Below are 23,428 nucleotides of genomic sequence, written 5' to 3'. Positions count from 1 at the left end.
AATTTACAACATAGTGGTGACCATTCAGAGGAAAGATGCATACACACAAAAGGAGATAACAGAGCTGAAGTCTGTTGACTAGCCCCTAACATCCTGGTGCCGGGCCCTGAAGTAGTGTGGCTCTTCCTGGCTCATTACCTCCCAAATCTCCTTACTGCCTTTTTTCATAGTTGGCAGCTGAGGGCTGGACCAACCTGCTAGCTTTTGTGTTGATTCACACATTTACACACGCACACACAGTCTGTCCTCCTGTGACTGGGCTGCATCCTGCTGCCCACGTCTCCTTCCACTTAGTTTATAAAACTTAGGCCTAAATTCTCCAAGACAGTACACACACACTCACTCACTCACTCACACACACACACACACACATACGCACGCACGCACACCAAGGTACTCAGAAAATATTCTCACCTTGGTTGTTTTGGGGAAGTTGTTCCCCAAAGAATTTATTGACTGTTTCTTGTCCAGTTTCTTCTCATTCTTCTCACAGAAAACATAAAATTAGCAATTTCTGTTTAAAAAGCTCTATATACACACTACACACAATGATAGAATCAAACCAGATGATTTAGACTTGACAATAAATAATTCCCAAACCTGATGGAATTATTCAAGGACCTTAAAGGCTTTGATAGTATATGTTTTTATGTACAATAATCGTAAAAAAAAGAAGAAGCTGAAATTAGATTAAAAAAACAAACATTTCAGATTTGGTTAGTCAAATAGTTTCTCCAATGTTTTCACAACCTTGACAAACTACTGTATATACAGAGAAAAGTCTAGAAATACTACCAACCGTCTTTTTTCCTTCTCTTTCTCTGTCAAACAGCCAAGCTGGCCTCCACACTCAGGAAACCACAAGTCATTTTCCATCTTTCCATGTGTGGAATTTTTCATGCAGTCGTAATGCCAGCACAACCCTTTATAGTTTGAGCCTGAGCTTCAAATGACGACTTGCTTATAAATTTGTGCATGATGTCACAGATCTGGCAACTTTTAGGCAATGAATAGGTGGGTAGTGAAAATAACAGCATAATCACATGAAAATCATTTTTATGTTTATATAGGCAGGCTTTACATCAAGATGTTTCACAATGTCAGTGTCTGTCTCTAGAGAATGGTTGGCCATATTCAAACAACAGGGTGGAAAAAAATGTGGTATGTGTTATGTGTTGGGCCTTTTCTTTTCAATACTAAAACCATCTCTAATGCACTACACAATGGGGCCAATACAGAGATAAGACAGATTTATTGATATTTCATTTTCAAAAAAAAAAAAAGATTAAAAAGTTTAAAAAGTCTTGTGCTGTGATGGCTCTTCGTATTCCCATCACAAGGAAAATTAATGTCTTTTTTCTGTCGGTACACTGGTTTCCTATCATTGAAGGGATACTTCTTTGTCAAATGTTACTCAGAGTTTCACAGATCTGTTAATGTCTTATTTATGTCACATAGTTTGAGGGTAAACTGATGAACAAGTGATTCTCAATTTCAGGATATGTCTGGGATCTAGTTGCAGCTTTCAATTTGATACCAGTTACACAGCAGAAAGATAAAGTAAAATGCATTCCACAAGTTTGCCTAATTCTAAACAAATAGGAAAAATAGTACAGTTATTGCAGAATGACATATTCCTTTTAAAACCTATGGCCTCCTCTTCGTAAATATGCGAAGAGGAGCCTGGCAAATTTAAACCTCTTCTGCCACAACTAAAGTATTTCCTAATAAAAACAGCAATGAGATCAGAATCCCATAGAAACAAATGAATAACAACAGAGTTAAAAGTCCTACTTACAGCTCAAAAGATACAGGTACATCTAATTACAATATCTGCCCCACAGTCCCCTTCTTTTAGCCAACATTTTTTGATTTAAACAGCATAAGTGACAGGCTATTTTGTTTATCCTCATTGGTTGCCATGAAGTTTTTGTGATGGTTATATTATCGTCCCTAACTAGTCTCTAGAGAGACACAGTGCATAGAAAAAAAGTGCGACTGCAGCTGTCTGAGGTCACAGTCAGCCTCCACCAGCAGGCAGTGACCTGGGGTGAGACTGCACAGAGTCCTGGGCTCTGAGAACAGCTCAGGATAATGCAAGAGTCAAAAATAGATAAGACAACCCGGCTGTAATACATTAGTAGCCATAGACATTATGTAATATACTCTGGCGTTTCACCTATAGCTGGACTGGTGATTTACAGTGTAGAGCAGTTTATACTTAGAGGGGCCTCTTTGGGGAGTCATTTCACAGTCAGATGGGGGAGTAATAAGTAAAAGGTTAGTAAATAGCTCTGAAATTATCTCAAATCATCAAGTAGGAATCCTCTATATTTTCTTTGTCAGCTGTAACACTACAGGAGAGTCACAATTATTGATACTGGTATGAACTGTTCATAATATAAAAAGCAAAAGCTATCACAAAAAAAAAATCTGAGGTGATGTTGCATATACATAATACAGTTTCTACATTCTGAGAAAAACAACTGATGTCAGGAAGGTATAACCAGGAAAACAAAAACCTCACAATGTCAAACATTGTCTTGCGTTACTGATATATGAAACAGCAGAAAAACTAAATACACTAAACTAAACTAAATACACTACCCACTATGGCTCAACATAAAACGATACACAACAAAAAATCTTTTTTCATCAAGAGGTAATTCAAGGAAGGTCACCCTGCAGTGCTGTTCACACCATACAGTTGACCGCTGCTGTGCACATCAGAACTTTTACTCAAACATTATTTGTATAAAAATCTCACCAGTACCATCTTGATTTAATTAGAAACATTCCTCTCCAAGGGATAGTATGATTAGCAATTTTTCTTTAATTCCCACAAAGTCTGTTTACTTCATCTTACTTTCACAGTCTAAAGGATGTGCCAAAAACATTTCTCTCGGTGTCAAAACAGTCTGGGGCTTGATTAGATGACTCTGAACTCATTATCAATTAAAGCAGCAGAGCTGCATTTAGGAATCCATCACTCTGTGACATTTAATACTGATTGTGAAGGGGGGAAAACTGCTTGATAAAAGCTAAAAACATCCCCTTTCCTCCTTTTTTGAAAGCATTTTCTTGGAAGTCATTAAACAAAAAAGAAGTCTCCTAGGGATTCACAGAGTTCCCTCTTTGTGTTTCTTATAATCAGTGGAAGGAGATTTCCACATTGAAAGTAGATTAGCATATTTATTCAGAGAGGGGATCTGTGTAAATGCAGAGAGTCTGTTTGAAACCTCAGAGGCTGAGAGGGAAGCCTTGGCCTGACAGTTCTGGGCCAGAGAGAGTCTTGTTTAAGCCTCACTTGTGTCTCACTTTCCCCCAGATTGCCACTGGGGAAAGGGATGTTTATCATAGCATGAGCATTTATTTAGGCAAATTAAAAGTCACTAGGTTCTGAGTAACTACTTCTCCTTGGACCATGTCATCTATCTACCTCTTTTCTGTTAAAACAAGTACATTTACATACTGTGCACACAATCATAAACAAACCCATAATAAAATCATATATCAGTTCACTACTAAATACGTGATTTAGGTCAGACAGATATCTGCACTGTATCTCTGACTGAAACCTGGCTAGATCTGCAGTGTTCAACATTACAGTGTCACTGTGGAGTCATTAATTCTATGAATAATGTCAGTTTAGGCAGCAAGGTCTTAAGGATGACCAGAGCTGCCTCCTCTCACCACAGGAAGTCATTCATTTCCACACTTCAATTAAGAAGACTATAGGGAATACTTTTCCATACAAATTTTGCCTTGTTAAAGGGAGTAGGGCACTTTGGTTCATTGTCTACTCTGCTCTATAAACATCAATAAACATTTGAGAGGGTAGATTAAGCTTTTTTTTCCTCTCCATAGACCAAACCTTCTCTGAGCGTATCCATATGCACTTTAAGGATGAACTCTGGGTTTTGTTTTCTGCCTGAGGAAACATAAAACAAATGGACTAAAAGGTCTAGTTTTTCCCATAAATCCCTTACATGAGCTTAAATAACATCAAGTATGAAGAGTTTTGAAATCCTAATCCTTTTGAAATCTACTCTTAAAATCTCAGCTCACTATCTCAATTCTAAACGGTACAGTGGTTATTATCAGTGTTGACTCTAAGGCAAACAGGCAGGCTATTGTTCAGCAGGATTCAAGGTTGTTAAAACCACTGAAGAAATGAGTGTGAATGAATGAGAGTTTATGAAACGAAAAAGAGGCCCCTACAAGCTGTGCTACTTGATAAATATAGGAACCAATAAACAGATCAACTTTGTGACTAAACAACCAGCATGTAACAAGGTTATGCTAATAGTGTTTATGAGTTATATGATGTGGCAAATGTTTTATAAAAGTTAGATAACTTCAATGATTTTATACAATACAACACTGACTTGGTCCAAATGAGCTCATTATGCATTAACATTGATGCAAAAATGTATGTTTGCAGTGGATAACGCAGCAAGTTTTTTCAGTGGAAAATTGCAGAAATGACACTTCTCCTGAAGGTAAATTGGAAAATACACATTGGTGGTGTCTTTAATATATCAGATTTCATGTGGACTCACATCCACACAAGGTCTTCAACAGATGACTATTGATAAACAATGTTTTCTATAAAATGGCCTACACATATATGAGAGCAGTAAAAAGACGCTGCACATTTATAGCACAGAATACTAACAATTTCCTCACTCCTGCTTTGTTATTTTGGATCTGTACCAAAAAAAAAAAAAAAGTGCTTTACTCTCCTGTACAATGTTATTTTAATAAGCTGGACAGTGTTATTACAATTGATACCATCTGGCCATCTCATCCATCTTATAAAAGATGTCTCCTCAGCCCAGCTGTAAAATACAAACAGGGAATATCGCACCTAACATGTCTGACTTCCAGTTTTGTCCTTTTCATATTATAACTATACAAGCTGCTTTATCATTTGATTTCAAACCTTATGTTAAATTCATTGACTTGACTAAATAAAGCTGACAGTGACACTGTCTCTAGCCTTTAATTTCAGCCAAGATAACTACCTAAAAGAGAAAGCATGTGGCTGAATACACAGCTTGCTATGAAAACCATAAAATATCATGATGAATGTATTTGAAGAGAATTTCATAGCCATGTTGACAAACCTGATGTTATTCATGGTGGTCTCACACTAAGGTTTCCAAGAATTACAATTAGGAATTACCATCAATCAGTCACAACCCATATATTATACATACCAGCAGACCCCACATTAGTTAACTGCTGCATAAAAGTGACATGGAATTTGTTCCAGACCATAATGTGCACTTGTGCAGTACCATCACGCACAACAGAAGTCATGTGAGAGTGCAATCTGAGCCTAAAATGGCATCTACCCAAATCTCCCAGCTGCCCCCCATGGGCCACATCACACCCGACGAAGTATTTCCCCTCAGCAAAACAGAAACAATGATCTGGCATACTGCCTTACTTTAACTGCATCCCACCAATATACTGAAACCCTTTAAAATAAGACACTGTTCGCTTGAAACAGTGGCAGGAGGGAGTTCACACACACCTGTGGCTGTCAGTCTTATTAACATTGTCTGAGACCTGAGTAACACTCTCATGCAAGCCAGAATCGACTTGTGTGGAGATTTTTATAATGTGTCAGACAGCGGAGCAGCACTTATTCAATTACAGTACAGTACTGACTGCAGACCAAGACCAACTGAAGACAGATTCCATGTAAGATCAAGCAACAATTTCTCTTTCAGGTAATATTTTAGTGTCTTTCTTAAAATGAACATAAATGACAAACGAACATTTACATCCCGAAATCAACACAGTGTCAGAAAGACAAACTACCTACCTGCACCTTCTGCTTCCGTCATCTTATGAAACATCTACAAGACAAAAGAAAAAACAAGTCATAAGTAATTGTAGCACAGTAAGTTGCTATATACCTTGATGTAGGTTGTGTATAGTTGAAACCATTGAAAAGAGAAATATGTGTAATGATAACAGAATTGAGATCTTGGCTTTACTTCCTTTAATTTTCCTCTGAAAACTAAGAAAAAGCATTTCAAATGATTTCGCTGTGAAAACTATTAAGAGTCGCACACCCAGTTCCCTGAATTCAGAAATAGAGGATGTGTCCCTGCATTCTTCAATGGTGCCGTAATGACAAAGCGTATCCACAGCAGTAATGATGGCATAATTTAGCACTTAACTCAGAGGTTGCTGTGCTGCTTGTCAGCCTTCTAACCCTCATAATCAGTGGCGTTATCATAAAAATAAACCAAATAAGAACCATTAGGAGCTGTAAAATTTAAGCCATGCACTATTTCCCTGGAGTACTACTTCAGTATTGGCAAAGTGGTGCATCTTTATGCCAAAGAAAAGGAGTGAGTTGATGGTTCATATGATCTGTCCTTGCAAAAAAACACATAAACAGGATTCTTAGTTAAAACTAGACTTTGGTTTTAATCGCTGATTTTGCAGATAATAAAATGACTTAAGAGCCAGAGCATTCAAGATTATTTCACTCTGTGCACAACTGATTTAAACTTTTGTTTGCTCACCTTGTTTCCGTATTTGTCTACTGTCAAAGAAAAAGTCTTGCAGTAACTCTCAGCCTGCCTGTTTGTGATATAGTTGACCCTCCTTCATGACAGTCAACTGGCAAACAGCCCATCTGCTGCTAACTGAACCTTCAACATACAGTATTTGCAAAGGGTCCCTAGTTAAGTTGGATCCACACAATAAGTTAGTCATGTACTATTTGTTTCATAAAGGCTGCAGTCTCACAGCATTGTCATGGCAGTAGAAACAGTCAGTTTATAGAAACACTTGGATGGATGAATGACCCATATGTTTGTTGCTTTGCTGTGACAAACATAGGTGTATAGGTGATTGGATGAATTAAGGAGGACAGGTGGTATTGTTTGTAGTATTGTGCTTACTGAATAACACTGTTGCCTCACAGAAAGAAGGTTCCTGCTTCGAAACCTGGCAGGGGCCTTTCTGTGTGGAGTTTGCATGTTCTCCCTGACCTTGTGTGGGTTTTCTCCAGGTACTCTGGTTTCCTCCCACAGTCCAAAAACATGTATGTCAGGTTGATTGGTGACTCTAAATTGCCCATAGGAGTGAGTGTGAGTGTGTGAGGTTGTTTGTCTCTATGTGGCCCTGTGATGGACTGGTGACCTGTCCAGGGTGGACCCCTGCCTTTCACCGAAAGAGAGCTGGGATAGGCTCCAGCAGATCCCTGTGACCCTGGTTAAGGAATAAGTGGGTATAGATAATGGATGGATGGTATTGTTTGTGTACTAACTGTCTTTGTTTTATGCACTATGACACTTGGAGGCCACATGGCAAAACAGGTATGAGAACAGTGGGTACTTGACATCCATCTTTAATTTAAATGAAGAAAAAGATTTAAAGCAGAGAGCAAGTCACAGACAAGACATTCTGGCACGTTTCTGTCCACCAGGGTATACATGAGGTTAGCAGGTTCAACCACTTTGTTATTTCTAGAGATAAAACTCAACTCCCTGATGCTCACTCTAAAGGGAAACAAGAAAAATAAAAAAATCAGGACATGAACTGATATAACTCAATTGTAACTCATAGTACTTTTCTTTTTACCTCTGTTTAATCAAACTAGAGAGTTGGCTGGTATGATGGAGAGAAGAAAGGTGGATATCTTGTGTGTTCAGGAGACCAAGTGGAAAGGTAGCAGAGCCTATAGATTAGGAGCAGGGTTCAAGGTGAGAGTGTTAGATAGGGTGATGAGTCTGAAGCTGGAAGTTGAAGGTGTGATGTTGAATGTTGTCAGTGGTTATGCCCCACAGGTAGGATGTGAGTTAGAAGAGAAGGAGAAATTCTGGAGGGAGATGGATGAGGTGATCCAGGGTATCCCTAGTGGTGAGAGAGTGGTGATTGGAGCAGACTTCAACGGACATGTTGGTGAGGGAAACAGAGGTGACGAGGAAGTGATGGGTAAGTTTGGTATGCAGGACAGGAATGCAGAAGGACAGATGGTGGTAGACTTCTCAAAAAGGATGGAAATGGCTGTAGTGAACACATTTTTCCAGAAAAGGGAGGAGCATAGGGCGACATATAAGAGTGGAGGCAGGAGCACACAAGTTGACTACATCTTGTGCAGATGTAAAGAGATCAGTGACTGCAAAGTAATGGCCAGAAATGCTGTCTGGTTTAGAGACAGTGTCACTGAGAAAAAGACAGGAGGCAGAGCTGGAGGTAGCAGAGCTGAAGATGTTGAGGTTCTCTCTGGGAGTGACGAGGATGGATAGGATCAGGAATGAGGACATCAGAGGGACAGCTCATGTTAGATGTTTTGGAGAAAAAGCCAGGGAAGCCAGATTGAGATGGTTTGGACATGTTCAGAGGAGGGACAGTGAATATATTGGTAAAAGGATGCTGAGGTTAGAGCTGCCAGGAAGGAGGCCTAGAGGAAGACCAAAGAGGAGGTTCTTGGATGTAGTGAAGGAGGACATGAGGATAGTTGGTGTGGGTGAGGAGGATACAGAGGATAGGGTTAAATGGAGGCAGATGATTCACTGTGACGACCCCTGAAGGGACCAGCTGAAAGGAGAAGAAGATTGCTTTGCTTTTACCATCATATGACAAGTAGGAGATATGTTGTCATCTATAAATATGATAGCCCTGTTCAGATACTCTCCAAAGACCAGTTTCATACCCAGTCCCAGTAATACATGTCAGAAAATTAGTACTTCAAAAACCAGATGGTGGGCCCCAGTGGAAATGTGCTGATTTGATAAGGCTTCAAAGACTTCAACACATTGTCAGCCAAGAGAAAGTATTTCATCCTGGCATATCTTGAGCCCTGACCCACATTAATCACATGTTGGCCTAGCTTAGTCAAACTTCACTCAGATGGTGGACACATGTCAAAGGTTGCAGGTCAGAAGAAGTGACACTTTCTAAGCAGGAGCAGCACAGAGTCCCTTTCAAGACTGTTGTCAGAGGGAAAACTTCCCCTTGCTTACAGCAACAAGGATGTTTATATGGAGTGGCAGGTCTGTGTGGGTGAATGATAGCTGCTGTCCCAGCATAAATGACACCCCTGCTTGAGAGTCAACAGGGCAGTTAAAAGACCAGTCAGTCTGAATGACAGAGCAGCATGACCTCTGTTATACCTGTCTCTGTCAACACCAATTAAAACTAGCAATCCTCAACCCAAATACATCTCTGTTGACCATGAGCAGAACACAACTCGACTTTATGCTTAAAAGCATGGTCAAGATCACTAATACATCTAACACAGATAATACATAGTCCATATACATTTTCACAGTTTTGTGTGAACAACAGGTTAAAACTTATATATTTCATTTACAGTGATAGAAAAAACAAAAAAAAAAAAACATCAGAAAAAAAAAAAAACTGTATATCTCCCTCCAACAAGACAAAATAACATTCCAGTTAAGATTAGCTCTGCCTGCATTGACGTGCAGCAGATTGGGGGAGTTATGAGGTGCATTCCAGGTTTTGGAGATCAGATTGAGGCACGAAGACGTCAAAGGTTGTCGGGCAAGTACCAAGAACTACTTCCAATGAGCATCCTTCAGGCAAACTATAATTTTGTATTCAAGCAAATGTGCTAGCTCACACATTCAGCTGGTTTATTCTTAGACCCTGAGACTGTGATTCAATCTGTCTCACAGTTTCATTCCCTGTTGTCAGATGTTTAATATGGACTTCAGAGCTCTTATGTAAGATTCAGAGCAGACAGGGAAGGAAAAAATCCCTCTGTACGTGCAATGCTGCTGAAATGTTCTTTTATCTGTTGTCAGAAACTTTCAGGGATCATAACTGAACCAGTGGACAAACTTAAACGAATAGTTTGATATTTTGAAAAATATATTTATTTGCTTTCTTTTGTAGACTTGCTGGTGTGCGATTTCCAATAGAACCAGGTTGGCTGTTATCCTATTTCCAGCCATTAGTGTAAATTAAGATAAGCTAACCAGCTTTTTTGTATTTGAAAAAAATAATTGGATTTTTCTATTACTCATGTAACTGTCAAACACCATACAACATAGCATCACTGCCTGTGATCTCATTGGGCTCAAGGTTACACTGAAGTCAAAATGCTCTTATTTTTATTGTATGTGAACATTCCCAGCTGTCCTCCAGCCAAGTTTTAACCTGTGCTGCTGTCATTTTAAAGAGGTCAGTATGGGTTCCACAAAAGAGACAGGTGGCCTCTACTTCGGGAACCAAACTTCATTTCAAGTACCCAGTGCACACAGACAAAATAATCTTTCTTTTAATCTCCAATCTAATTATAGTCTAGTCTTGCTCACCACTATCTTTCTGGCAGTCTTCAGTGTGATACTGATATCAGTCTTCAATGCAGTCTCCAAAATATACTTCTTGCTGTGGTTTTTTGTTGCAGCTAAACCAAAACAAAGCCTTTATCTACCATAAAACTAATATCACAAAGCAACACAACACCAGAATAAACCAACAAATATTGGAAAGTATATCATGAGCATGTGATTGGATGCTTGCAGTTTTCTCTTATAAAGCAGCTTGTTTGCTCTCTTGCTGCCACAGAGCCATCAAGAGAGCACAAAGCGCAGGCTGGAAGGCTTTGAATTTAAACCTGCCCTGCATTCTGCAAATTTCTCACTTGTCTGTTTCTTTTACTGCTATTGAATAGTGATATTTATATATATACTTTGTCCGACAAAAGTGAATGCTGCTTTTTTTTTTTTTTTACAAATTTACAAAAGTTGAGGGAAGAGCAGCTGTACGGAATGAGATGTCAGCACATTGCAGCACATTGTTGATGAACTTGTCCTAAAATCCAGTTTTGCAATGGTATTGTGATTTCTTTCTTCTGCCAACACAGTGATTCTGACACAGGGGCCAGATATGTGATTGTGAAATGTAAGTTTCACAGTGTGAAACTAATAACAAAGCTTATCAAAATAGAGAATAAATCATACTTCTTTACCTAGGCAGATATTGTGTTTTTTACTCTCTGTTATAGAAACACTGCAAACAAAATATGAATAAAATGGGTGTATAAAGGCCTCGAACAATAATATTAGATCTGGATGATGATGTACAGCATACTTTCAGGAACATAAACTCCAGGACTAGACAAGGGTGAACATTTTAGATACATGGAGTGCTAATTTAGGATAGACACTAAATGAAAATTTGAATTAGTGGGGAGAAATACTGTGCAAAGCAGAAGTAAACAGATCATGGCAGTCACCCAAAAATACTAAAGTCAGATTTGAGCTGAAAAAAAAAAAAAAAAAAACATGCAACCAGTTGCAGAGTTAGACTCAAAGGAATTTAGCAGCTCACAAACTTTAAGGCAAGAACTGGACAATCTTACTATATCCAGCCCGGTTGTATGTACTGTACTACACACTACCTGTGTGATTTCTCACTGATTCACTGTTGAACACCTGCAAGAAGCTTTTAGACTTAGAGAAACTTACCATCCTCTGGGTTCTTGCTCTCGTTCCTACTGAGGCGCTGTGAGGAGCAGAAAACCCTTCTTGGCTTGGAGAGTTCCTTCTGTCTGGTCTTTGAAGAACTTGGTCATTCAGGGTTTGGTTTAATGTGCACGTTTCAATAGCATCCCACTGCAACAACATCACAACAACAATCACGACTCGGCCTGTCTCTGTATTGCTGAACCCACTGGGACAGGACGGTCTCAACGGTGGCCAGGGGAAAAAGAAAACAAGAGACTGAGGTCAACGGCTGGGGAAGTGAAATCGTCTCTCTAAATTCAGCTTTACCGAGGTACACAAAGGAGCCTGTATGTGTAGATCCTCTTTTGAGAGGACAGAGATTATGACCTTGTCAAATATCACAGTAAAGATGTCTCGTCTTTCCCAGTCTCCTGTTGTTAGTTAAATCAAGTAAACTAGCATGCCTAGGATGGTTATGCAGATGGCTGGGAGGCATGTAAGCCTTTCTCAACCATTCCAAATGGACCAAATCATGCAAACTCCTTTCCAATACAACAGTTCCTCTGTGTTGTGCATACATATGGAATCCAAAAGAGCACTTTTGTTCCCAAATGCTAACTCTAGAGAGATATTTCATGCAACATGCCACCATAAGAAGAGCCCTTTTTTTAGGAACAGAGCTGCATGGTCACAGTCACAACCTCAAAATTACAATAGCACTCTGTTCCTGCTGCACCATTCTGACCAGTCTGATGCATGGCAGACACCACTATCACGCTAGCTGTAGATCTACATCATGAAACAGATTCAAAGACAATTTAAGAGTGCCTGACAGAGCCCATAGTGTCAAACACATAGACTATATAGCCCTATCTCACAAGTCAGACAAAGTTACTAACTAACAATAGATCAACATATTGTATTTCCCTTTACATACTGGCTTTACTGCTTACCAATGCTTGCTCTGAGAGAGCTTGTTTGAATCTTTTTTTTTTTCTTTTTTTTTTTTTAAAGACTGACCAGAACATAAAAATCTTTTGAACACCTGTTGCTAAGAGGTCTGAATAATCCACTGGGATTTTCTCTCCACAGAGCAACAGAGCAAACTAAATTGATTCAGGGAAGTTTAAAAAGCATGACCAACTATGCAACATGTGCTTCACAGGAATGTGTACAGTATCAACCATAAAGGTTGAAGTGTTGCAATCCGCATGCTGCTTGATTAAACAGAGTCCATACAGTTAATTTTCTGTTTTTATCAATGTGAGAGACCAAACTCTCAAAGGGCATTGTGTCAACCTGAGTGATAGCATTAATGATGCCAGGCTGTGTGAACACACTCTCACCGGTTTCTTGCAGTTGCTGCAGGGTGTTGCAGAAGGAGACGTGCTTGCACTTAGAGCCTCCTCTATGTCCAAATTAAGATGGTCAAGTTTCCTCATCAGCTGGCTCATTGACTCAGGCCAGAGTGTCTTGGCATGTTGAGACTCCTGTGGGTAATCAGGGAATCACTTAGTTAAGAAAAGACGAGCTCCCCTGTTATTAGAGCAGTGTCAGATTGAGCCAATATCAACATGTCATTACACTTATTGTCTCGATTTGTCCAAGGACTTTTTTGCAAAAGTTTTGCGCTTGAGCTAAATGACCATGCCTTTTTTCAATCATTTTTGCACCATATTTGACAAGGGGAGAGCATTTGTGAATTTACCACACTGACTTAAACTAAAAGAGTTACATGTAAACTCAAAAAAGTTGCTTGAAAACTGCATGTGCTACGTTAGTGGATTACCCTGCTGCCACACATGGCAATGTGATCTCGTCAGCCACTTCCCAGGGTGAGAGAGCAAAGGAGGAGGGATCCAGACATGTGTGCCTTACAGAGCATGATGGAATTCACTGTGCAGGCTTTCCCTACTCCCCAGGCACACAGTGTATAAATAGACCATCGTCACACAGACAGAAGCTGTGTCTGAGGATCTGGAGGTCCAGCCTCATAAATCAATAGGATACGGCTCAGTCACTAAAGCATAAATTGACGTCATTCTGAAATCTGACTACAGGAGAGATATCACCATTTGTGTGTATGTATCTTGCTTAGTCCAGGAGAGGGGCATATGCTACATATGCTTCAATCGTAGTTAGTGTGGTAGTCTAACCACATGCTGGGCTCTGGTGTCCCTCAGCTCCCCTTCCCTCCTGGCAACTCATTAATTCAAAAACAAACATTGCATCTAACTATAAACCTTCCAACAACTATGTTTCCTTTAAAAATATATTTGTTGTTGCAGTTTAGTTGTGCAGAACAGATGTCTTGGGATTGTATTGCTCAATAATTTCATTTGTCAATGGCTAACCCCCACATTGTCTTAGACATGATCCCTGTCAGAAGGGCTTTGACTGAAATATTTTGTAGTATTTTCCCTGATTCCCTAAAATCAACTAATAAATAAAAGAGAATGGGGAATCCAAGTTAGCACAAGTCATCCTTGTGACTTATTTGAAAGCATGTAAGACTGAGTTAAAAATAATAACAATTCAATTTTATAGTTCACAAACATTTTTCTTGTGAGTTTGGTAACATACGTCTGTAAATATTTCATAATTTGCCCCATGTTGTTAAAAGTCTTTCTACAATGTTAACTATAAATAGCTTCACCCAATCTGAAATTCATTCTTCAGCAGTAAAGCTGTATTAAGGTACTGGCAAATTTACATTATGATGCATTCTTTCAAATTTCTGAGGAATTAAGGGACCAGAAACCAGATGGTCCATTCACCCTACTGACCACCCAGGGTCAGCTGGTTGACCGAGAAGTGTAGAAAGTGTTTTATTCCACTCAATCCCAGAGGAATGTCCTAAATCTGACCAACGCCATGCTCCATCCTCTGTTTCTGCCAAACATATTAAAAGCTTTCACATACTTAACCTTCCATATAAATGTCAAGACTTAAGACTAATCAATAAAAAATTGTGAACATCCATTTCGGAATCAAACATCAAAACTCTGCTATATTAAACTATATTACATCTCTTAAGATATTTGTTGGGAATAGATTTGATTTTCCAAAGCAAATACTTTAAATTATATTTTATAAAAACAAATAAATGCAGATCTTGTGAGCCAGACTCGTAATTAACCACAGGAACCAGACACAAATGCAAGAAACAGATGCCCCATTCTGGCATATGCTCATGCAAATCTGGAACAAACACACAATGTCCCTTTTCAGTGACATCCCCACAAGGTGCTGTTTATGTGTGGGCACTTCCACTTAGAATAAGATGAATTCCAAAGAAGCTTGACACTCAAACGAGACACTACCCTTGATTCATCTTTTCGTGCCTTTCCTCTCAATCTGGCCATGGTAACTGAGCTGGTATGAGTCAGTCCTTTAGATAAATGCATTAACGTTACCTTCTGGGGACAATAAAACGTAAGCGGACTATAACTTTAATCAGCGCAAATTGGCCACATTGTGCACCGCAAAACACAGTGGCTTTGACATGGAAATGAGGAGTTAAGTGTGTGAGATCTGGGCTTGATGCCTAGTCTGTGCCACTCACAGAGCGTGCCAGAAATCACCATGGAGGTATCCAAATGTAGCAGCCGGTCATGCGAAAGGGCAACGGCTACCTGGCTACTTGGTGGAATAAATTACATCCTTAATATTCTAGAGTACAAAACACCAAATGAATAAGCCACAGCCATATCTGTAGAATAGGAAAGACGGGCAAAGACATTTATTTTTAGGTGCATTTAGTCATAGTTGCACTACATAATGTAAGCAGGTGGGTGTCATGAGATGATACACTGGTAATGCTAGGCATACAGTGCCCTCATATGGTTAATGTTAACAACTGCATCTACGTACTATTCCATTAGGTCTCTGTGTATCTTATTACATTTAAAATGAAACTGAATCTTAAGGAGGGTCCTCTGCACTCATGTTTTTATTGTTATTCCATCAGACCAGCACATATTTGTATATCTGCAATGTTTGCTTACTTGTCATTGTTTGGAAAGTCTAAAGTTGTTCTGAAGATAATAAATGTTGACACTCATCATTTACTATGTGTTTCCTTCCCAACTTTGACTTAATTAAAATGACTTTGGTGTGATGAACATTGATCTGTCTGCTTTTATATAGCTCTTTCAAAACATTCTGAGTGAAATGCTTTAGGGATTTTTGTGTTTTTCTGATCGGATCATCCGTCTAGCACATAGATATATTGTGTATGTAATGCTTGTTCATACACTGTACCATAAGACAGTGTGCATTCAGTGTTTCACTTTGGCACAACAATAAAAGAAAAAAAAAAGTGAAGTGACATCTACTTGTTTTCACACATACTGTATTTTCCTATGAAATCAATGGATCTCTGTTCCCCACCTCTTCTACAATGATGCCCACATTGCAGTACAATATATGATAACAGAGCTTCTACTGTGACACCATGACATGCTGTCCTTTGATAATATTTACAACAGGCTCTCTAGATTCCCTACATTCTTCCACACTTCTCCAAAACAACAATTTCAGAGCAGACTGGCATTCTCCACATAAAGCTGGCATTACCTCAGCACCGTGCCTGAGCACTGAGTTTACATCTGTGCTATTATCTGCAGACTGTTAAGAAAAGAATGACAGTTATGTGCCACTGAATGTGTTCCCTCCACCTCTAATGGAAAACATATCTAATGGATTTATGAATATCCATTTGACACTTTAAAATGGCAATAAATAGCAGTAATGAGGGGGGTCACAATATGATTACAATCAAGGTCAGGGTAGAGGTTGTGTGAAGAGGAGATTCAAATGTACCATGACTTGTTAAAGAAAAGGGAGGCATTCAGTAATGGAAGCCTAAGGTCAGTGCTTAATACAGCTGCGGTGGGCTCTGTCAAAACACTGCTGCCTGCTGAGGGAGTGGAGAGAAAGCAGGAGCTGTTTTCATTCCTTCTGGATGTGTGTTTCACCAGTACATTTGTGAAGTGAGTGGACTCAGAGACACTTACACCAACTGTGCATGAACTCACAATACTGATATCAGCTGCTTGGAGCTGGTATATGGGATCTTTTCTTTAAACACAATTCACACATATAGCACATGTGTAACATCATTTTACAGTTATGTAAATAGTTTTCATGATGGAAACACATTTGTGAGATATTTCACAATACATCAGATATGAGCTCACCAATCGACGTGCCATGTGTAAAGAATACAAAATTTGCATCACGTGTGAAATAGGTTTTGAAATTAAATAAAAACACATAGGCACAGGTAGAATTTTGACATTTTACATATGTGACAGATGCCATATATGTAAAAATTCCTTAGCTTCACTTCTGTGCTTCCAAATATGTGATTAACACAGTGGTGCAGAGACACGTTTCAATAACTATAGATGATTTAAATGAAGAGCACCATACCTCCGTGTTACTTGTTTCCTCCTCCGCTGCATAATCAATTTCTGCATGGGCACTTGCGATACTTCTCATCTTATGCTTGTCTTTGCCTTTGACCCTATGTCTATAATTTCTAAACATATTTCTTATTTGCGGCAGCTCTTGAAACACATCATCGTCATTGTCACCATCATCAACGTTGTCGCCATCATCATGATCATCCTCCTCCTCCGATGAACACTCTCCTTCATCAGAGCTCTCAATGACAAAAGTATGGCTGTCAACTTTGGATGTATGAGTACAGTCTGAAAAGGTGATGGAAGTCAGTTTGTGCTTCACAATGCGTGGGAGATCCTCAGCTGAATTAAGGACACGTGAAGGGACACTGAGGTGAGCAGTGTGGTCCAGAATATGGATGGGGCCTGGCTCCTTTGGAGGTCTGATGACATGGCCATTTGAGACTGGCTCCAACTTCTCTGACCAGTTAATGCATTTTTCAGATTCACAGTTAAAATTCTCCTTCTGACCAAGATATTTCTGAACTGGTTGATCTGACTGGCCTTCTGAAACAAGAACAGTATTTGGAATATTACCACAACTATGTGAACTATGTGATATGGATGTATTGCGTGCTTCATGAAGCCAAGCAGAGGCAAGTGGACTCTGGTCTAGAGGTGCTTCCCCAGCAATGACTGTCCCTCTTTCAAGCTCCTGAAAGCACATAGTCTGTGCAAATTCAATGTTATGGGTGACACACACACAATTTTTCATCTGCCTGGTTTTGTCCGGATTTGGCTCCAACAGTGAGTAGCTTCGGGCTTCAGGTAGAACGTCATCCTTTCTACAGTCTGGTTTACACTTAACTGAGAGCACAGACGTTTCTAAAGATGAATCCTGTGTTTCAAATGTGTGTGATCCTGAAACTGTCTGAAACTGATGTTCCTCCAAATTCACCACGGGTGGTATCTCCATTTCTGTTATCCTACAGTTTCTCATAATTCAAAACATAAATCCACAGGTACTTGTCCTTGATGTATTGGGTGGCCATTATTTATCCAAGATGTTTAATCAAACTGCACAGCCAATAACCTGAATAAACAGAAATGAAAAAATGTGAATATGTAATACATCTGACAAGACTGCCTCAACAGTAAAGCACCAACAAGACAAATTATACATACTCAAGACTGTTTCCATATGTCTCTGTGTCCTATGATTATCAAAGTCTCAGTGTGTTACCATTGTTTGTTGTAAGCTTCTAAATCCCGCTCAGCACAGCTCTGACTACGTGCCATTGAGCCCAAAGTTTGCTGTGAAATTCAACATCTGGCTCAGGCTGGGCTCTTCAAGTCTGGATCTGTTTCACACACAATCATAATGACATCACTACACATAGGAATCCATCTGCTCTTCCACAGTAGGTGATTTACTACAAACCACACCATTCATCAGGACAGTAAATGTCCCTGGTCAACCGTGATTAACATCCTACTCACCCCTTCATTAAGCCCTTCTTTAAAACACCCTGAACAAGTCCAAGACATCCTAAGTACACACAGAAACAATTGCTATATCATGAAACTGCAGATGATTATCATCTTGTTCGACACAGACATTTTTCAGATGGGATTGAAAGGCAATTGAATGAGAAAACTGACAAAATAAACATAAACTACATAAGATCTGCTGAGTCCAATCAACATGTTTTCCCCTTATATTTTAACAGGGCAACACTTGATAATATATACAATCCCAGATGTTTATCTAGAAAATACTATTCTTAGTTATTTCAGAGCCCTTTATAAAGTGCACAACATAGCCCTGAAAGTTACACACATGGATCCCTGCTGTTTCTTTGTGAAAGCTGCACTTGGCAGCTCCTTTACCATGGCCATGACACACACACACTCACACACTCACACACACACACACACCCTCACCCTCACACACACACACACACACACACACACACACACACACACACACACACACACACACACACACACACACACACACACACACACACACACACACACACACACACAAACATGCATATATGCAAACACACTCCTTTAAGACACAAGCAGATAAAGAGACAAGGACAAAATCTAACTCTAAAGATATTATTTTTTCATCTGGGATAAGGACGTGTGTATTCACAATTCCATACAGCAGATATAAGTACATTAATCCTGTATAGAGCCTTCAGTAAAACCTGTCCTTGAATGTGAACTTAGTGGACAAGAGATTAGGATTCCTGTGAAGAAACCCCTTTTGTAAAAAAGACACTGAATGCAGAGCAGATTTAAAGGAAGTGAAATGAACTAGAGGAGTGTTGACTGGCAAGGCAAGACCACATCTTATGTAAAAGAGTGGAAAAAGCATTGTGTTGGATAAATTTCAACAGAAAGGCACTGGACAAGTCTGCTCATGTAGAAACAATGTATATTAAAATACTCTGAAGTCAACGTAGGAGGATTAGCGAAAAGAGAAAGGAAGAGTTATGATTTGCTTTTTCTTCATGAAGCAATGCCAGTGATCACTGGCTGAGATTCACAGAAATATGGAAAACAAAAGACTCACCTGCTGAATGGAAAAGGGCCGTCTGTGTTGCCCAAACAGTGTCACTGCGATCATGGCAAACATTGCAGTGAGGCTGATTCCTGTAATAGCAGGCAGCAATGGACAACCATTCAAAGAGCCACATTTATGTCCCCATAGGTCTATTCTTTTAAAAGCCAATCTTGTCATCACAACTATCACTCTCTCCTCTTGTATTTCCCTGGAGGCCTGCAGGAGTGTTCAGCTAGCACCAACTACAGTATTCAGAATATGCTGGGAGAATGCGTGGTTGTTGGGAGATGGAAAGGGGAGGAGAAAGGACACTTGGGGGTGGGGGGTTAAAGTTGTTGGCACTGCAAAATAACAAGGTGAAACGGGTTTCTAGCCTTCACAAACAGGCTGTGAGAAATGGCAGACTTCACGGCCCTGAGCTGTGCAGAAGCAAGAGAAGCTGTGGTTTCTCTTGCTTCTGCTTCTTGAAGCTGTAAAAAAAAAAAAAAAAACAGACTGAGAAAGGCTTTCAAGTTTCATTAACTCTTTGTATAAATTTTCTATTATTTAGAAAAATTGCCAATTGGGAGTCTGTTGGTAAACATGAGTCAAAATGAAAAATGTCCATGCAGACTAAATGAAAGGTGCATGTCTGAGCAGTTGCTTTTCATTGGCTGAGGATTTGTTGTTTATGCTGGGTTCCCTGATAGGACAGGAGTGTTGCAGGAAGAATGTGAGTTTACACTGTAAACCTGTGACACTTGTCCTTCATGTTATACCATGGGGTGTTTGATTCGTTGATTCATTTGTTATTCACTTGTTCATTCAGTCTTTTCAAGAGGAGTGAGGTGGTAAAGCCACAACCACAAGTCAACACAGTTTGACCTTTAGCTACAGAGGGAGATTGACTGTGTGAAAGCATACACACTTTATTACTGTAAACAGAGATCCTCATTAATCACGTCTGTAGTTAGACTGTATTGAGATCTGCATTTTTATATTAACAATGCACAGAAACTACATTATTTTGCTACAAAAATAAGTAATGACAAAATGAGAAATGTTCTGATGTACCTTTGGAAATATTCAAAAATCCATGCACAGCAGCCAAACAGCAGGGATGAATTCACTGTTTGACCAGTGAGATAAGGTCAAACCTTTAATGTTTCCTGATCTTTGGTCAGAGTACGGGGCATTTCTAATATCATTGTATCTATGTTTACATTTCCCCTATTGTACAATATTTAGATGGAGAGGTTACAAGAAGTTTGGGATGTCTGTCTAATCATAAAAGTAAAATAGTGCATCTTAACCTGAACTGAGAATTGCCTTAAATCTTGTTTCTTAAATGAAATTTTGATTGTTAAAATAATGTCAAAACCAGAAGATATCTTCTTGAAATAATTATTATGTTTAGGTTGTGTACACATTGATGCAGGCAAAGCGTGACTATGGAGCAAGTGGCATTACATGATCGTCATTGGGAAACATCAACTCAAACAAGTGGCTGCACTCAGTGAATAGTAACCTGCTCTCTGCCTGGTCTACCTGAGCTGTGGAGGTGAACAGACCAAGGCCAGTTCAGCTCAAACACAGCCGGACTTGCTCTCACACAGTAAGCAAACCTAGAAGGCCCTCTCTGCCTCTGGCTGTCAGAAAGGGGGAATAAATTGTTTGTGTGCCTTGCAAGAGAAACACTACGTTTGCTTCCACAGGGGCTAATCTGGAGCAGAAGGGAGGAAATAAAAAAACAACGTGATTTTTGTGTATAGTCACTTAAGCCATTTCTTGATGAATGTGTTTGCCTTTGAGTCCATTTTCAGAGCTGTAGTTAGGGTGATGTCACACAGCTTAAGGGGCCACATGCTTAAGGGGCCACATCAGTCGCTGGTACTGGGTGAACTTATAGCACCAAACCTTGAATTTGCCTGGAAGGCAACTTTGGTCGATCACACTCAAACCGTCTGGGAGCCTATGGCCCAAGGGCGACCTGATTCCTCTGACCATCTGTCTGCCACCGATCAAGATCATCTCAAACGCTGCTGTGAAAAGGATGGGGGAGATGGAACATCCCATCGCTATTCCTTTCTCCAGTGGAAACCAACCAGTTGAGCTTCTTTAAATTTATCCAGTAGCTTTTGAATCATTTCACTGAAAACCACAAATGTGAACCTTGTTGTGGTGTGACACATTAGGAATCAGCCTATGGGGACCATGGATGACACAATTTTATTGAAATAATCAAATTTCAATCCAGATTAAAGTTCCATTAGCATGGCTGAAAGAACATGGTCTTTGTACAGTATTGCACTGTACACTAGCACAACACGAACACAAAAATCTGCCTCCAGTCTTCTGCCTTGACTTTTAAGCATTCACTTGATGGAACCTGGGTATTCTAAAAAGTGGACTTCATTCAACCATATGGTCATTAAGTGTTTCTATTATGTTGTGTACGTCTTTTATGTAGGTAAATAACAGAATAACTGCTATTCTGGTGGTTGAAATAGAAGCATACATCTATTCAGTGCTAAAAGTAAGTTACCTCTATATGACAACTGCTGTATAGTCATATGAAAACCTGTGTTAAATTACATGGAAACAAGACAAGGCTTCCTGCTGCAAATCACCACTATGACAACTATGTCAAGACAGGACCGGAGGATGTGGACAGGCTGCCAAAGCAAACTTCCAGAGATGGTAGGCATACCAAGACCAGAACACAGATCCTCAACAAGCAAATAAACTCAGTGCCAACCCCTCCAGACACAAGAAAATGAGAGTGAAAGCGGATATTACCTCTTTTTTTTTTTTTTTTTTTTTTTTGGCTGATTTAAAGTGTGATAAGAATGATAATATCCCAGCCTGTTCACTAATTACTTTAGACAGAAGAAACTGAAATAACAGAGTTTATGACTCATTCACTAAATAATTACAACACATGCATGGTAAAAAAAAATACTTTTTCAATAAATTATTAATCTAAAATCACTCTAGAAATGCACACTGCTTAAACACATTTCTTACATTAGAATTCTCATCCGGTCTGTTTGTCTCAGGTAACAGTGACTCAAATTTGTGAAAGATGCTGTAATTCAGCTGTCAAGAATGGTCCTTGAGCATACACAGCCATCTGATACACTGCAAAAATACTTATCAAAACAGCTCCGTACTCCATCATATACTTGCTAAATATGAAACACTCACAAATACATTTTTATCACATCAGTGTTTGAAAGCTATGTATTTTACTCTCTATATTTTACTCTTATATGCTATTTGGATCTTCTTAATCTATACTTAATCTGAGAGTTTACCAGGCAGGGAGGGTCTAACAAAAAGATGTATTATGAGCTGATAAAACTAAATGGTGTCATAATATAATATAATATAATATAATATAATATGTGCTCCATAACTGTATGTCCAACTATTGATTGGTTTATGGTTAGTGAGAATGTTTTACACTCTATGAGAAGAAACACATTGTGTCATTCTAATTGCTGTGTCTTCTCTTTATCATCACTATATTCACAGTTGTCAAGGAGGGGCACATATTCTGAAGTGCCTCTGGTCTTCACATGGCATAGTGGGATTAAAATGAGGGGAAGAGAATGGAGCCATCTGTCTTGCTGAAACACGTGGTTGTACGGTCGCAGGTTTGCCTGCCAGCAATGCAATGTGTTATTGCCACATAGAATAAGAGTGAGACTTTTAATACAGCAGACAGAAAATTATTACATTTTATCCACTTCTGCAACACTGATAACCCTCATATCCTGCTGAATTTAGATTCGAAGGATAGTGTGAGCATAAAAATCAATTTTAATGTTTTTTTTTATACTATTGCATGTAGTACTCTTATGTAACATGAACTGAACCAGGCTGTGGAAAACAGACGAGTACAATGCAAAATGTAAACACCACTAGAAAACATTCCAGCAATACCACAGTCTGACTCATATATCATATACTCAATATCTCTGCTGCTTTTCGACTCCCCTACAGATTCC

At 39.3% G+C, this 23,428-nt stretch overlaps 1 protein-coding gene across 1 annotated transcript in view; it reads right to left on the bottom strand.

The window, feature by feature from the left end:
* The window catches only part of stard13b (StAR related lipid transfer domain containing 13b), a 52,172-nt gene extending 32,520 nt beyond the window's left edge, over positions 1 to 19,652 (bottom strand). The window contains exons 1-5 of the mRNA XM_026291750.1: positions 19,446 to 19,652; positions 16,887 to 17,951; positions 12,797 to 12,940; positions 11,472 to 11,618; positions 5,837 to 5,870 (exon numbers count right to left, since the gene is read on the bottom strand). Coding sequence (XP_026147535.1) covers positions 5,837 to 5,870; positions 11,472 to 11,618; positions 12,797 to 12,940; positions 16,887 to 17,858 — 1,297 coding nt within the window. The 5' untranslated portion in view covers positions 17,859 to 17,951; positions 19,446 to 19,652. The remainder of the gene's footprint in view (positions 1 to 5,836; positions 5,871 to 11,471; positions 11,619 to 12,796; positions 12,941 to 16,886; positions 17,952 to 19,445) is intronic.
* Between the last annotated feature and the right edge of the window lie 3,776 nt (positions 19,653 to 23,428).

The sequence above is a fragment of the Mastacembelus armatus genome, chromosome 13, assembly GCF_900324485.2.
Source record: "Mastacembelus armatus chromosome 13, fMasArm1.2, whole genome shotgun sequence".
NCBI lineage: Eukaryota > Metazoa > Chordata > Actinopteri > Synbranchiformes > Mastacembelidae > Mastacembelus > Mastacembelus armatus.
Note: the sequence above shows the minus strand (reverse complement) of the source record. Positions and strands in the feature narration are given on the sequence as shown.